At 49.2% G+C, this 13,960-nt stretch overlaps 1 protein-coding gene across 2 annotated transcripts in view; it reads left to right on the forward strand.

The window, feature by feature from the left end:
* The first annotated feature begins 358 nt into the window (after window positions 1–358).
* The window catches only part of PITX1 (paired like homeodomain 1), a 43,110-nt gene continuing 29,508 nt past the window's right edge, over window positions 359–13,960 (forward strand). Inside the window, exons 1-2 of one of the 2 annotated variants that reach the window (XM_083600044.1) lie at window positions 359–1,143; window positions 4,156–4,209. In XM_083600044.1, the coding sequence (XP_083456170.1) occupies window positions 4,164–4,209 (46 nt within the window). In that variant the 5' untranslated portion in view covers window positions 359–1,143; window positions 4,156–4,163. The remainder of the gene's footprint in view (window positions 1,144–4,155; window positions 4,210–13,960) is intronic. The other variant, XM_083600046.1, reaches the window with a different exon arrangement.

Genomic DNA, 13,960 nt, shown 5'->3' on the forward strand with positions numbered 1-13,960 from the left:
CCTGCTCCTGTAAATCCCCAGGCAAAGACCTTGTTATCCACTGCCAGGGTGAGGGTCTCCATAATAATCATCCCCTAGAAGGCAAGGAAAGAAAAAGGAAAAAGGAAATGTTAATGTTGTCTGTCGCTGGCAGTGGCGAGTAAGGAACGAGCAGGCGGCTGGGGGTGGGGGCTGCAAGGGGTGGAAGGGGGCAATTTGAGAGAAGGAAAGGAAGGCAGCCAATTTGTAGGCCCTGTGCCTCATCAGGGCCGCTCGGGGCTTCCGCGTTTTGCTCCTGATTGGGGAAAGGGGAATAGGCGAGGGGGGATCAAGGAGACTCGCTGGAGGAGGGGGGCGAATAACAAGCGATAAAGGAGGTCGCCTTTGCAAGAAGGAGGTCTTCTCTGCCAAAGCGTGGCGAGGCAGGGTCCCCAGCCAAAGGTGGGCCAACAAACCTGCCCTCCTCTTTCCAGGATCTCCTAGCTTTCGCTCTCTCCATATATATATATATGTATAAAGGCAGGGGGAGCTTTCTCCGTTGCCGCCTCCTGCCTCCTCGGCAACTGGCACCAGCCCTCTGCTAGGGCAGACACGCACCGGAAAGGGTGATCCCCTTCGGGAAGAGGGGGGTGGATTGGAAGGATCACGTTCGTCGAGGCCGCCGGCACTGCAGGAAGCGGGAGCCGGGGTCGGAGAGAGAAACCGAGGGCGCGGGGCAAGGTACACATACACTCTCGTCTGGAGGGGTCTCTCTCTCCCCCCCCCCCCTCCTCGATCGTGTGTGCTGGTGGTGGGACCCTGGGTGACTGACGTCAGAAGGAGCCGGCGTGATAGCCGGGAGAAAACCTGCCAACCCCCCGGCGCCGGCTGCTCACAGCTCCCTGCTGGGCCCGGGGACCAGAGCAGGCGAGGGGCGGGAGGCGGAGGGCTGCTGCTGCTGGGCCCGAGCGCCCTGAAGGGAAGGGAGGAAGGGCCTCCCTCCGACGGCTTCCCGCGAAAGGCTTGGAGAGCGGAGTCGACATGGACCCTGGCAGGACGCTTAGAGCGCGCTGAGGAGGAGGAGGAGGAGGCCGCCCCCGCCGCCGCTGCTATCCTAATTTTAGCAGCCCGTTCTCTGCTGGGATAACGTACGAGGCGCTCCAGAAGACCGGGGCGCGAGCAAGGGTAAGCGCCTCGCTACTCGGGTCGCGGGGGCGGGCCGGTGTAGCCGGGTTGCGGATTCCACAGAGCTCCTGGTCTCGGAGTCTGTTGTAGTCCAAGGGGAGCTCGAAGCCTTCCCTCAATCGTTTTGGGAGACTCGGGGAAGGCTTCGCCTTTGCCCCCGCCCCAAACCCCACGTTGTTTATATACCCCCTTGGTTCTCCTCCACCACCACTCTAGAGGGCAGTGCTTAAATCTGGAAAGGGGGCGGGGGGCGGATTCTGGAGTTCCTAACCCCACATCCAAGGGGATTTCTCTTGAGAATGAAAAAGCGAGGTTATCTGCTGGCCGGCAGAACGATCCGTCCGGCGGAGTCGCCTTGACCGATCGCCCGTCGGGTTTTGTCAGCCTGGAGGGATCCTGTCGATCGCCGGGCAACCCCGGCTGGGCCCCGCCCTCTCTCTCCTTGGCTGCCTCGGCCTTTTCCCCCGTCGAAGTCGCCGCCGTCCCCGAGGCTTTCCTAATTGCAGCCTGGGCTTAGCCTTGAAGTTGCAAGTCCTTGACTTCTTTATACCTTGTATAAATTCTCGAGGGCTCCTGCGCTTCGTCAAATCTGACAAATATACCCGAAAATATAATTCCAAGGGGGTTACCTCATTTTGCATACTGCGAAGATGGAAATCAAACCAGAACTTCTTGCCAAGGGGAGACAGTTCTCGGGGCTGTCTAGTGTCAAGGCTGCAGGGGACAATTTCGTCTCCTGCGCGTTGTGGATCAGCATGACAAGAAACACGTCGGAACGTCGCTAATAAATGTTATATTTTTATGGAATTCGATTTTCTTTTTATAGCTGCAGCTACTTGATCCTGAAGTATTATTATAATATATATATGCAGTTGAAAAGGCTAACCTAATATTTCACAGGTGTATTTTTCTAGAGGTCATGTGACAAGAGCTTAAGGTCCAAATGATTTTTTCAGAGCGCTGATTTATCCGCCAGAACTCGAATAATTTGCCAAAAGTCTAGGAGGACTTTAGGAAGAACAAATAAAACTAAGAATGCATTACTCCAAAGAGAAATCAAGTAGGAAACCCGATGCCTTACAAAGACGATGTCTTTTTTTCCTCTTTTTTTTTTACATAAACCGAAATAACTGTTGGTTCTAGTTATTAAACTGCAAACAAACGGTTTAATAAAATAAATAGGAAATCAAACTGTCCACATTCAAAACCTAAATGGAAGCTATTTTATTAAACTGGAAATATCCATTTAAATAAAAATATATACACGATCAAAACTGTCCTGACTTAAATCCTAAATGAGATTTGTGTTATTGATAATGAAGCATGTACGTTCATTTCCCGTCCATGTACAGTAATTGCTGCCCTAGTTAAACGCTGACTATAATCCTTAGTTCCTCTTACTAGAAATTAGTTCCTTGGCTTTCTTTGCACTCCTTGCACAGCTTAAGGCAGACTACTTGAGTTTATGTAAGTTTCCATAGTAAACCCTGGTATTAAAGCATAGAAGAGGCTACATTATTTAAACAGAACTGACATCCAAGTATGTTTGTTCAGGACTTGAGTTTTACTTGGAAGTAAGTTCTATTTCTATCAAGGCTGATTACTTTTTTAAAAATAAATCAAAACCTGGGTGCCAGTCCCATAATCATTTTAAATCCAAACAACACTGGAGTTTAAAATGGATTGTAGATTAGAGTAAAATAAAAATAAATAAAACAATCAGCCAAGCATTTGTCAACAGTTGTTGCCTTTGTTGTGAATAAGGCAGTAGCACCAAAAGAGAGAGAGAAGCTACCTGATGTACACTTCTGTATATGTGTGTACACACATCTGTGTCAAGGTTCTGAATCGGTTCCTGTCTAATTTGAGGTTAGACTAATATCTTTGGTTTCTTTGCATGTTATCCACCCTGGCAATTCTTGTTACTATTACAGTGAGGGGAGCCGGGAATAGATAGGTGTTGGTTGTGTGGTTTTCATTTTAATCTACTCTCTCTCTCTCTCTCTCTCTCTCTCTCTCACACACACACACACACACACACACACTCCTGAGATATAGTCCTAAACATACTCTAGGAGATATATCCCATGGAGCTTACTTATGAGTAAACATATTAAGATTGAGTGGCAAACTACTTCTGTTTAATAGTTCCAGTCTGGATAATACAGTACTATGTGGACGGGTGAAATGTTCTTTTATTTGGCTTTTTAAAAATTTAATTGCTTGCTAAGGTAAGAAAGCGCCCAGCTGCAAATTCCCATAATTTCCTAATCTTGTGTTTTCGTACTCCCGTTGCCCCCACCACCCTGCCCCATTCGGAAAACCTCGATCAGGTACGAGGAGCCCTGGGGAGAATCGGAAAAGCGGGATATTCAGCTTCTGTAGTTTTGAATTTGGGGTTGGCATCCTGTCCAAGTCAGTAGGAAATCCACTCTTGGCTCTAGATTGCGCCAGTGCAACCCGACTCTGTATGTTTACTCGGAAGTAAATCGCACAGTGTTCAGAGGGACACAGAATAAGTGGGGAATAGGACTGCATCCGCTCGCTTTATAAAATCTCCTTTTCCAGTGTGCGGGAAAGCAGCTTTTTGCTAAAATACAGCTTTCCAAGAGTGACTGTCAAACACTTGCCGCTGCCATTTGATTTTCTTTTTGGAGGGGAGCTGTATTAACATACCTTGGGACAGAAGAGCCGACTTCCCAATAAATCCCAGGCGTGATCCGCCGAACCTAATTCCTCCATTGATTTCCATTAAAGTGAGCTAAGCACGTGCCTAAACAGTGAAATCAGCGGGACCTAAGTGTCCCCTATTTGCAAGGGGTGGCTTGGGTATAGGCCCTTAAGAAAAGGCATTCAGCTGAAATATTGGGTGTGGGTTTTTCCATTAAAAAATAATAATCGCGGTTTTGGTATAAATCTCATCTGTTTCACCCTTCCAGCATGCATGCATAGATACACACATACAAGCATCCCCATGCGATTCATTTACGGTGTGTTTTGTTGTCTACACAGATTGTATTATGGAACTGGGTCTGCCCAAGAGTATCCCTCCCTATGTGGATTTAGGTAAGACAGTGTCTATTCGCTAGAGAAATTCGGAATAGCAGGGAAGCGGGGGAGGGGAGAGGAGAGGGGGGTCTTCCTGGGCATTAGGCTCCGCGTCGCTTTTAATACTCTAGTAAAGTCCATTGAGCCCTTTTTTAGTTGGGCGGATTTCTATAGGCACTAATTGAGGCGCGTTTCTTTTATTTACTCTTGCCTCGCTATCTCTAACTCTGCGTGTGCTGCTGATTAACTCGGCTCTCTCCCCCCCCCCAAAAAAAAAAGACTTTAAGGGAATATTTGACTCTCAGCCCCCATCAAGTTGCTACTAGTGTTAAGATAAAGCGGGATGTTTTTTTCCCCAAATACAACTGCAAAGGCATCACCAGCCTTATCTGAGCTATTTCTTTGCGACGTTGTTTGCTCTCTGGACCCCATGACTGCAGGGAAGATAATGGATGGAGCTGGCACACGCTGATAAGAACTTGGAAGTATAAAGTCCCGTGGCTTTCTGACTTCCAGAGAAACATGTTCAAGGTGGGGATGTTGTTTGGGTGCTGCGATCCTGCAAGTACTTGATCTCAAGGGGGAGGGGGAATCCAGCGGGGTTTTCATCAGGTCCAATGTGTGCAGGATCGCCTTCTACGAGGCTCCCTTTCCATAGAGTTTCGACTCGGGGAGAGTCAGTAAAAACAGTTTTATAATGATGATTAGATTTTATAAAAAACAAAAACCAAACTCCTATAAAACTTTCTAGAGTGAATATACATACGGATCCGCAGCTCAACTCAGAACCAGAAAGGATTTTAGCCGATGCCGTGGTTAGCTCCGCTTAGCTGACTTGTGGATTGCACTTGTCTGGGTTCTGTTTTTCTTAATGGGGGTTTTATCGGGCGCGGACGAAGTTCTTGAAACGTTTATAATTACCATTATTAAATATTGGTCGTTGACCGTTCTCCTCAGCAGAGTCACCGGGTTGTCAATTTAGCTGTGTTTAAAGGCATCTTGGGTTTGTTGGTTCTCCACAAAGGGTAATTATTTGTCTGATTTTTTTGTCGTTTGAAACAGGAAACATTCCTGGCTGGGTTTGCTCTGAGCACATTAAAAAGCCCCGTGCGTTATTAGAATACTTCAGCCTTTCAGGAAATGTCCCGTTTGGGGGGGGGTGTTTTTTTCTCTCTCTCTCCCTCCCTCCCTCCCTCCCTCCCTCCCTCCCTCACCAAGCAAAATACTGCCAGCAATTAAGAGGCTTGCTCGAATGAAACAAGGACAAGTGGGGGGGAGGTTGGAATACATGTTGGAAACACAATCCCGAGTGGCTCCGATTGCAGCTTCTTTTCAGCTTGGGAAGGCTCCCTAACGAATGAGAGAGGCTAGTGGTTCCTGCGCTTTTGATTACACTGGATCAGAGGCATATTTTTTAATTCCGCCTTAAAGAAGAAGGAAAAAAAGCGCACCAAGTTCAGATGAAGAGATGCCCTGAGTAATATGAGCAGCCTGGTTAACAAACTCCCCTGCCCTTTTCCTCCATCAATTAATCTGAAAAGCATGTTCCCAGAGGGGGCGAGCTAAGGAACGATATTATAGTTCCCTACCCTGCCCCTCCGGACGCTTCCGAAACTTCCCTTCTCTCCTGCTCTGAAGATAGTCAGAGCTATTAAAGTAGACAGCAACCCGCAGCTCGTGGACTCCGGGGCCCGCCTAAGATCAATAGATCTGCTCTGGTGTAAGTGCCCAGCGCAGCCTAACAGGGAAATTAGATGCGCGTTTTATTTCCCCCTGGAAAGCGAATCCTATTCAGTGTCTTCAACATGCACAGGACCGGGCTGCAGCCGAAGTCGGAATGCAGCGCGTTCTGCTGCAACGAAGCATCTCGATTTTGCAGCAATAAAGTCCCAGGCCTGCCAAGGAATGAGTGGTCGCCTCGAAGTGCGACCTAGAGCCGGGATTCGGAGCGCGTCGACTCAGAGGCCACTGAGTCGGGCGGGGTCCCTGCTACTCCATTGGGATTAGGGTCCTCGTAGCCCCAAGGCTGAAACTCGGGTTCCAAGGGGCTGATGCGCTCCTGCTGAGGTTCACCTCTTTGCATGTTAAGACGGGTTGAAAAGCAAGAGCAGATGAAGGCCTGCTTCTCCCTCCCAACGCGACGCGAACGTGCCTTCAGTGTCCAAAATGGGATTCAATGTAATTGTCCCGAAACTGAAGTGCCAGGCTGTCACTGGTGTATTTCAGCCCCAAAGGCTGCTTCTTTCAGTAGAAACTGGAACTGTGGGACCTCTTTCCTTTTAAACGAATAGCAAGACAGACCACTATTGTCTACACCAAGGATGAGGAAACCGGTGGGACCTCCAGATGTCGCAGGAGTACAGCTGTCACCCTCCCCCTGGCTGTCTGGACCCCCATCAACATCTGGAGGGCCAGAGGTTCCCCGTGGCTGTCCCGGCAGCGGCTCAGACAGGGGCCTTTCGCAGCCCTTGCCTGGCGATGGCGGAACTTGAACCTGGGACTGCATGCAAAGCGGATGCTCTTATTATCTGATACTTCTTCCCACACGCGCTTTGCAATCCTCTCCTTTTCTCTTCCTCCTGGAAACGTCCAGGATCAGGACGCAAGAGAGCCTCAGCATCCTAACAAGAGGCGGAGCCCCCCCCCCCCGAGAGGCTCAGCCATTGCGCTCTGGCGGCCTGGGGGCCCTGCAGTCAGCCAGGCGCGCCTTAGGCAGGCAGGCAGGCCGGCTGTCCCGGTGCCAAGCGGAAACCCAGCTCGCTTTGCTGTAGAGGGAGGGGGAGGGAGCAGGGAAGGGCTTTTCTTTCTTCCCAGCTTTGGGAAGCATGTTCAAGCGGCGGGTGGAGGGGAGCGGGAGAGATCAGCGGCGGTTCCGGCAGCCAGTTGCTGCTCTTCGAAAAAGCCTTGGGGTGTCATTTGTATCTGTCAGGGAAAATTAAGCTTTCTGTTTTTTAGCCCGCGTTTTTGTCAGCTCTCCCAACATTTAGTTCAGGGCCGCTGCCTTATTATTAAAGTTCCATCATCTGTTTGGACAGTAATATATTAAAGACGTTGCATCTGCGCAGCGCGCGATGCCTCATCCTATTACAGTCAGAGCTCCACACGAGTCCACACACACGCACGCACTCTCTCAAATCCGTGCAGGTAGATCGCTGATATGGTGCTCCCACACTGGGTCCCAGTGCTCGCGGAAGAGTGCATTTGCCACGTCTGAAGAGAGAGGGTGGGGGGTGAGACAGAGAAAGTAGGTGGTCCTCGCCCATTTATTTAACTAATCTGGGTTTTCTAGCTTGAATTTATCCACTTCTGAAGCTTAAAGCTGGAATGTCACTTGAATAAATAGATCGCCCAGAGGCAAGTTTTGCAGACCAAGCTCCCGAGCAAATTCTTTTGTGTGGTTGTATGTCCCCCTTGCATTTTTTTTAAAGGAGGGGAGTGGGATCCCGTCATGGGGCTAAAGGAGGGATTTTGCCCGAAGACAAGGATGACTGTGAATCAAATAACAAGGCAAAGCGAGAAGGTGGGGGGGTCATGCACAGCCCCCCACCTCTCATGGATTGCAATAACGCAGTGGTGGTAGTTGTGGGGGAGTTGCTGAACTCCACACAGCGGAGTGGATGTTGCTTGTTGGGCTGTACGTGTCAGGATGCGCTTTGATCAGCGAGGAGATTAGTTTTTCTCTTCTTGTGCACCCCCAAGAGAGGGGGAAGTCCCTCAGTGCTTGGAGGGGGGAGGGCCTGTGGCTTATTGCTGTAGCCCATGTAACTTTCCATTTCCTCCTCCTGGGCGACCCCCGCATGCCTGGGTAGGTCCTCGGACCTCTGGGACACCTCTCCAAGCGCTGACGCTGCTTGGGCGCCGGTGTTGACCTGGCAATGGTTTGTGTAAAGGGCCAGAAGTTGACCTCCAGTCCTGAGGGCCGCCATGCGCGAGGAAACCGACCAGCCTGCTTGTTCTCCCAACACACCCTTAATAAAAGCAGCCTCGCGCTTAAGTGCCTAAACGTCGTCTAGCCATGTCAAGTGCACACGGAGAGAGGGAGAGACTGTTTCTGGGGTCCTGAATCCCCAAAAAGTGCCTACTTCTTCTTGAATGCTCCCCCTTTCCCTTCTTGCTGCGATCGCTTCCCGAGCCCAAAGCGCGTTGCCCTCCGCTTTACATTGGCACCTCCGTCGTCGGGGGTGTTTTTATGTTGGCAAACGGCTCAGGGAGCTGTTTTATTGTCCCGTGTAAAATAAAAGGCTCTATAAAACCTGCCTCGCTCTGGATGGCTGCCACGGTGGTGGACGCTAGGGGCACCTGGAGCGGGGCAGGCGCCTTCTGCTCCTTCTCCGCCCTGGCTAGGACAGACCAGCCGGCGAAGGATCCGCCTGCGGGGCCCAAAGGCCACGGGTCCGCTTCCAAGGACAGGGCCGGTGTGATTCCCGCCGTCCCTTGGCAGCCTCCGGGTCACCACAAGCACACCACCACCGCAAAGTCGGGGTGGCGGGGCTGCAGGCCCAATGCTGTTGGTGGAGGGCAGAGGCAGCTGAGCGGGCAGATCCGACGGCAACGCGGCGCGATCACGCTTCTATAACGCTTTGGGCAAGTGGGAGAAAGAGGCCTCGAGGAGCCGCGCCCCTGGGACTCTATTAGCATTGCCACCTCGGGGCGGCGCGCAGGGACTCGCGGCTTTAAGAAGAAGCAGGCTGCTTGCCTAAGAGCCGCCGGTCCGCCGCAAGGGTTCCCCTTCCCTAGGCTTCGATTTCAGCCTATATCTACGTCCCCATCCTTAAATGCATTTATCTTCCCCAATAAAGGCGTTGGGCATTGGTTCAGTTGGCTTTCGTGGGACCCGCGCCCTGATCCGACCGAAACAAATGGTTTGGAAATATAGTAAGTCCCGGTGGAACTTGTTTTCGAGGATCAGCTATACCTCGCAGCACGTATGAGGTCGGGAATCCGAGAGCTGCCCCTTGGTTGGCGTGGCTCTGCAGTCCTCTCCAAGGTTAGCTGGGAATGAAGTCCCGCTTCACCCTCCCACGGGGACGGACTTCCAGATTTAAAAGGGCGCAAGATTTGGACCGACTTCGCCGATCTCCTTATGGAGCGCTCCTTGGCGGGGAAATGCAGTCAGATAATGAGCGTCTTGAGCTGTCGCGGTGCTCGCATAAATGTCTTTGTTTCCTGGGTTTGGTGGCGCGGGATGCGAACTTCTCCCCCACACATACACGCGGGACAGATTAAGTTTCAGTGCGCGCAATGGAGAGTCTCGTGGCAATCCGTGGGGTTAGTTTTCTGCCTTTCGGGCTTCGGTGAGACGTGGCTGGCGCTCACACACACACACACACCCCGGGACGCAAGGATTGAACTGTGTGCTTTGCATGTGTGCGAGGAACTGCATTTAAACCACGCGGAGGCCTTCGTTGGCGATTTAAGGCTTTAATAATTGTCTGATATTAGCTTTTGTCTGCTTTTTATGAATTCAACACGTACCAGTCGCGTCCCATCCTACACCGTTAGTGTGCGCACCATTGAATGTTCTCCACCTCCCTCCTGGTTTCATTATTTGGGTTCCACAGCTCTGAGCAGACAAACCAGTTAATCCGAATTCGTTGTGTACAAAGTGAATTGATCCCATGCACATTTACCTCGGAGTGAGCGCCGTTGAATTCAGTGAAACTTACTTCTTGCATAAACAGAGCTAGGATTGCGCTATTGGTAGATTTCAAAGTCGAGGGTACAACCATTTAACCTCAAGCCAGCATTGTGCTGTTTTATACTAATTTATGTAACTCTCAAATTAAAAAATAATAATGCAGAGGCAGAAAGTATTCCAAAACAGAATACAGTACTACTGATGCGAAGCTTAGAATAGTCCCCCCCCCCCCAGTTATAGATGAGAGAACGGTTATATGTAAATGGACAAAAAATGAGGAAGACCAAGAAAGGGACACAGCTACGTTGATGCCTTTCTTACAAGGTATATCCTTCCTGCATTGGAGGGGGTTGGACTAGGTGACACTTGGGTTCCTTCCAACTCTACGGTTCTATGACCCTGAGATCAGGATAGACGCACAGTCCTAAGAAAATGTGTTAGGGAGTATCCCCACCGGGCTTACTTCGAATTCACATGCACAAGAGTGGTCTGTTAGGGGCCTGTCTAATACTCTCTAGGGAAAAATAGAGGACTCAAAAGCGAGTCGTGTCCCATATTTTAAGATTATGAGTGCAATCGGAGAATAATTTACAACAGGTTTTTTCAGATTAGGTCATGGGCGTAGCCAGGATTTTTGTTGGAGGGGTGGGACTTGGTATGGGGGGGCAGGACTTTCGTTAGGGGGCAGAACCGACGTGATTGGTCAGTTAGTTAAGTATTTCTATTGTTTTACTTGATCTAGGGGGCAGCTGCCCCCCTGCCCCACCCTTGGCTGCACCCATGTAAACGCACAGGTAAAATAAAGACTGCTGTCCTTAAGGAGTAAATTAAGGAGTAGCTCAATACATTTAGGAAGGCTTACTCCCATGCAAATATCCATAATTTTAGAAGGCTTCTCTTCCTTTTGCGCAGTTGTCTTCCTGCTGGCAAAATGGAGGTTGTAAGATCTTTGGGGCAGGAACTCTTTATTTAGGTATTTATTTTGTTTGTCGCTCTGTAAAATCATTAAAAATAACAGCCAAGCAAGCCTTAGTTTAAAAGTAAAAGGCGTGCCTCAATAGTGAACAGAATGATGTAGGCCAACTCAAGCGCAGCTTGAAGCTTTATTCTGCCTTTCAATTTTTTAGTATCTCCCTCCTCCCGCTCCTTCCAGCCATTTTCCGAGCTGCACCTTCTTGTGCAGATAGAACTTATCTCTCCTGACGAGATAGAAATGGCTATTGTTCTTGTTTGATGTCTGGAAGAGGAGAATGGGCACATCATTCAACGCCACCCACAGTCTCATTGTCTTCTTGATAAAACAGTTACATATTTTCCTTAGAAATCTTGGGGCATATTTTGCTTTGGGAAGCAGCGCACAAATCGAAGTATAGCTGGTGAGTCTGAAATGAGGGGGCTCAAGTTGCGTAAATAATAATAAAAAAAATGTTTCTCCCTAATTTCCTAACTCTCTGCTTCCTCCACGGGAGAGAGCACAGTCCCAAGTCAACCAACGTCCAAAAGTCTTCCTACGAGTTTTTTTTTCAGAACTTGCCATCCACGCGTACATGTTTGTGTGCAATGAATTATACCGTATTAAGGATGCCATCCCGCTGGGAGAAAGTCCCATTAAACTCAGGGGGACTTACCTCTGAGTAGACATACATAGGCTTACCTTGTTATTCATTAACCAACTGTCCTCATTTGGAGACATATGCAACCAGAGCCTGTGCATTTTTAAAAAATAATAATAATTCACGGATGTTAAGTCGCATTGAATCCAATGAAATTTACTCCCCAGTAACTGTCCATAAAGCATAACAATTTGGACAAGTTCTGTCGAGAGTTACGCATCCCGCCCCGCCCCCCTTCTCCTTTCTTGGCTGGAAGCGTTTCTTACGGAACCCAGTTGGTCTTGGCAATGTCTTGGGCAACGCAACGCAACGCAACGCAGTACTCTTGCCGGGAAGGGAAACCCCGACCAGGGCACAGGATTGCTTGCCGGAGTGAACCGGCTCAAGGACCAGTTCAGGTCCCATTTAAAGCCACCTGATTAACTGGCACGTGTGAATTCGTCAATCGATTGTATCAGCCAGCGATTGCTCTCAGCCCTGTTCCGGGCGCTTAGATTGCAGCCAGACCAAAATCTCACCCTTGAGGTTCATGCAGCCATCCAACGCTTTGCCCTACTGAAAGCACGATGGACTGACTGGGAATATCAGTCAGTTAAAATATTGCTTGCTAAACGTCTGAGGAAATAAGGAGTTTTTATTGTTTTAAAAAACACAAAATAATATCCATGTCGTCCTAGGAGCGTTTGTGGAGCTTGTGCGTCAGAAGACTTGCCTAATATATAAACTAGTAGTTCATTATAATAGGCTTCTCCTTGGAATTTGAGAGGAAACGGTGTCACTTACTCTTTAACGATTTTCAATAATTTATCGGCGAAACATGAGTCTGTTTAGCGCTAATAAACCTGCAGAAAATCGAGCGGGGGGGGGGCGGGGAGGCGGAATTCCACATTTTGCTGCCAGGTGGCTTTTAAGTGAGATCTAAGGGTTACTGTCCTGTGCATAATACCCTGTTTAGTAATCAGCTCTATATTATAACTTAACTGGTTTATGGATCGGGCTGTACAAGGTGGGCGGGGAAACTTTCTTTAAAAAGGAATCATCAAGTTTTTAAACACACATACATTGTGGGCTGCTAGTTTGAACATTAGAAAACAACTGAGAAATTAGCCGTCGCAAAACGACCAAGCGGTGGAGGGAAATCGCCCAGTCTGAACGTTCATGGGATCGAGTTAGACTTTATTGTAAAAACCCACAAATACATAGGCATACGGATCCAGAGCGCATAGGAGCTCCTGGACGTACAGATCCAGCTCAACAACTCTAGGTATTTTTCTTGTACACAGATAGGGGGCGGGGGTCAGGCAGGGAAGCCTATTTGCAACCTTCCACAATTTTGGCTCAGAACAGCTCCAAGCAGCGCCATCCGGAAACCCCAAACCGCGTTTCACACGTACCACTTTTAAGCCACCGCGTCCCACCATTGGCATTTGAACTATACAAATACCTTTGCTCCGTGTTTTTAATTGATTGATGGCCAGGTAGGAAGCTTGATTTACAATCGCATTTCAGCCTTCTCGTGAGTGTGTTGTGATGAACTTTATGTCCGGAGCACATTTTTGTTCCCAGGGGAATGCAGGCATTTGGGAAGAGCTTCTTGCGACGTTTAAACCTCCCTGTAGGAACAAGGCTTGTAGTAAAAAACGGTGCAGTCCCGTTGTCGCAAGACCAACAGACTGCGTCCCAACCACACATTCACTTGCATTTTCAGCCAAAGCAAACATGCTTGCAGCTTCGAAATTTAGGCTTAGATCCGGATTTATAGCCAGGTTTTAATTGGAGGAACTCCTTCTAGCCTGATCCCAGACTCGGGAAAGAAAACAAGTCGTGTAGAAGTTTACTGCGCAACCTTCTACGTTTCACTGATAAAACAGAGGGACTTGCTCCCTAATAAATGCGTTTAAGGCCGCAGATTTGGGCCGCAATCCCTATACACCTTTTCCTGGGAGTAAGTCGCTTCCCGAGCTCAATGGGACACTTCTGAGGAGGCGTGTATAAGATGTCAGGCTCGGGGTCCTGGTTCTGGATAGCATTGTTGCAGATGGGCCGTTGCAACCATTCTGACACCGGGACCCTCAACACATTAAAAGAAAACATGTTTGTCGTTGTGGATTTACTTACTTCCGCTTAAGCGCCTTGGCACTTTTCGTGAAAGGAAAGTTACCTGCCGGGAAAAAGGCCTTCAGATGTGTGGTCGCCGTGGGAAGCAAAGGGTTAATCGGTTCAGGGTAATTTCGGTCTTCAGTAGGAAGGTTGCTGGAATTCCTTGAACGCAAACAAACCTCAGACCTTTCAGGAAAGCGAGAGCTGGGATGCAATGACCTTTTAAAGCGCGGCTCCGGCCCACAATCTGGTTCAATTCGGGCTGGTTTGTTCGGTTTATGCCCCCTTGGGTGGAACTGCACAAGCCGAGTACTCCGGCTTAACGGTTTCGCTGGTCGGCTCCCCTGTGCAGGCCGCCCTTGCTGCTGTTTCCCCTAGTCACCAAATCTGGATTTAATAATCACGAGAGAGATAAGTG

The sequence above is a fragment of the Podarcis filfolensis genome, assembly GCF_964270895.1.
Source record: "Podarcis filfolensis genome assembly, chromosome: 2".
Lineage (NCBI taxonomy): Eukaryota > Metazoa > Chordata > Lepidosauria > Squamata > Lacertidae > Podarcis > Podarcis filfolensis.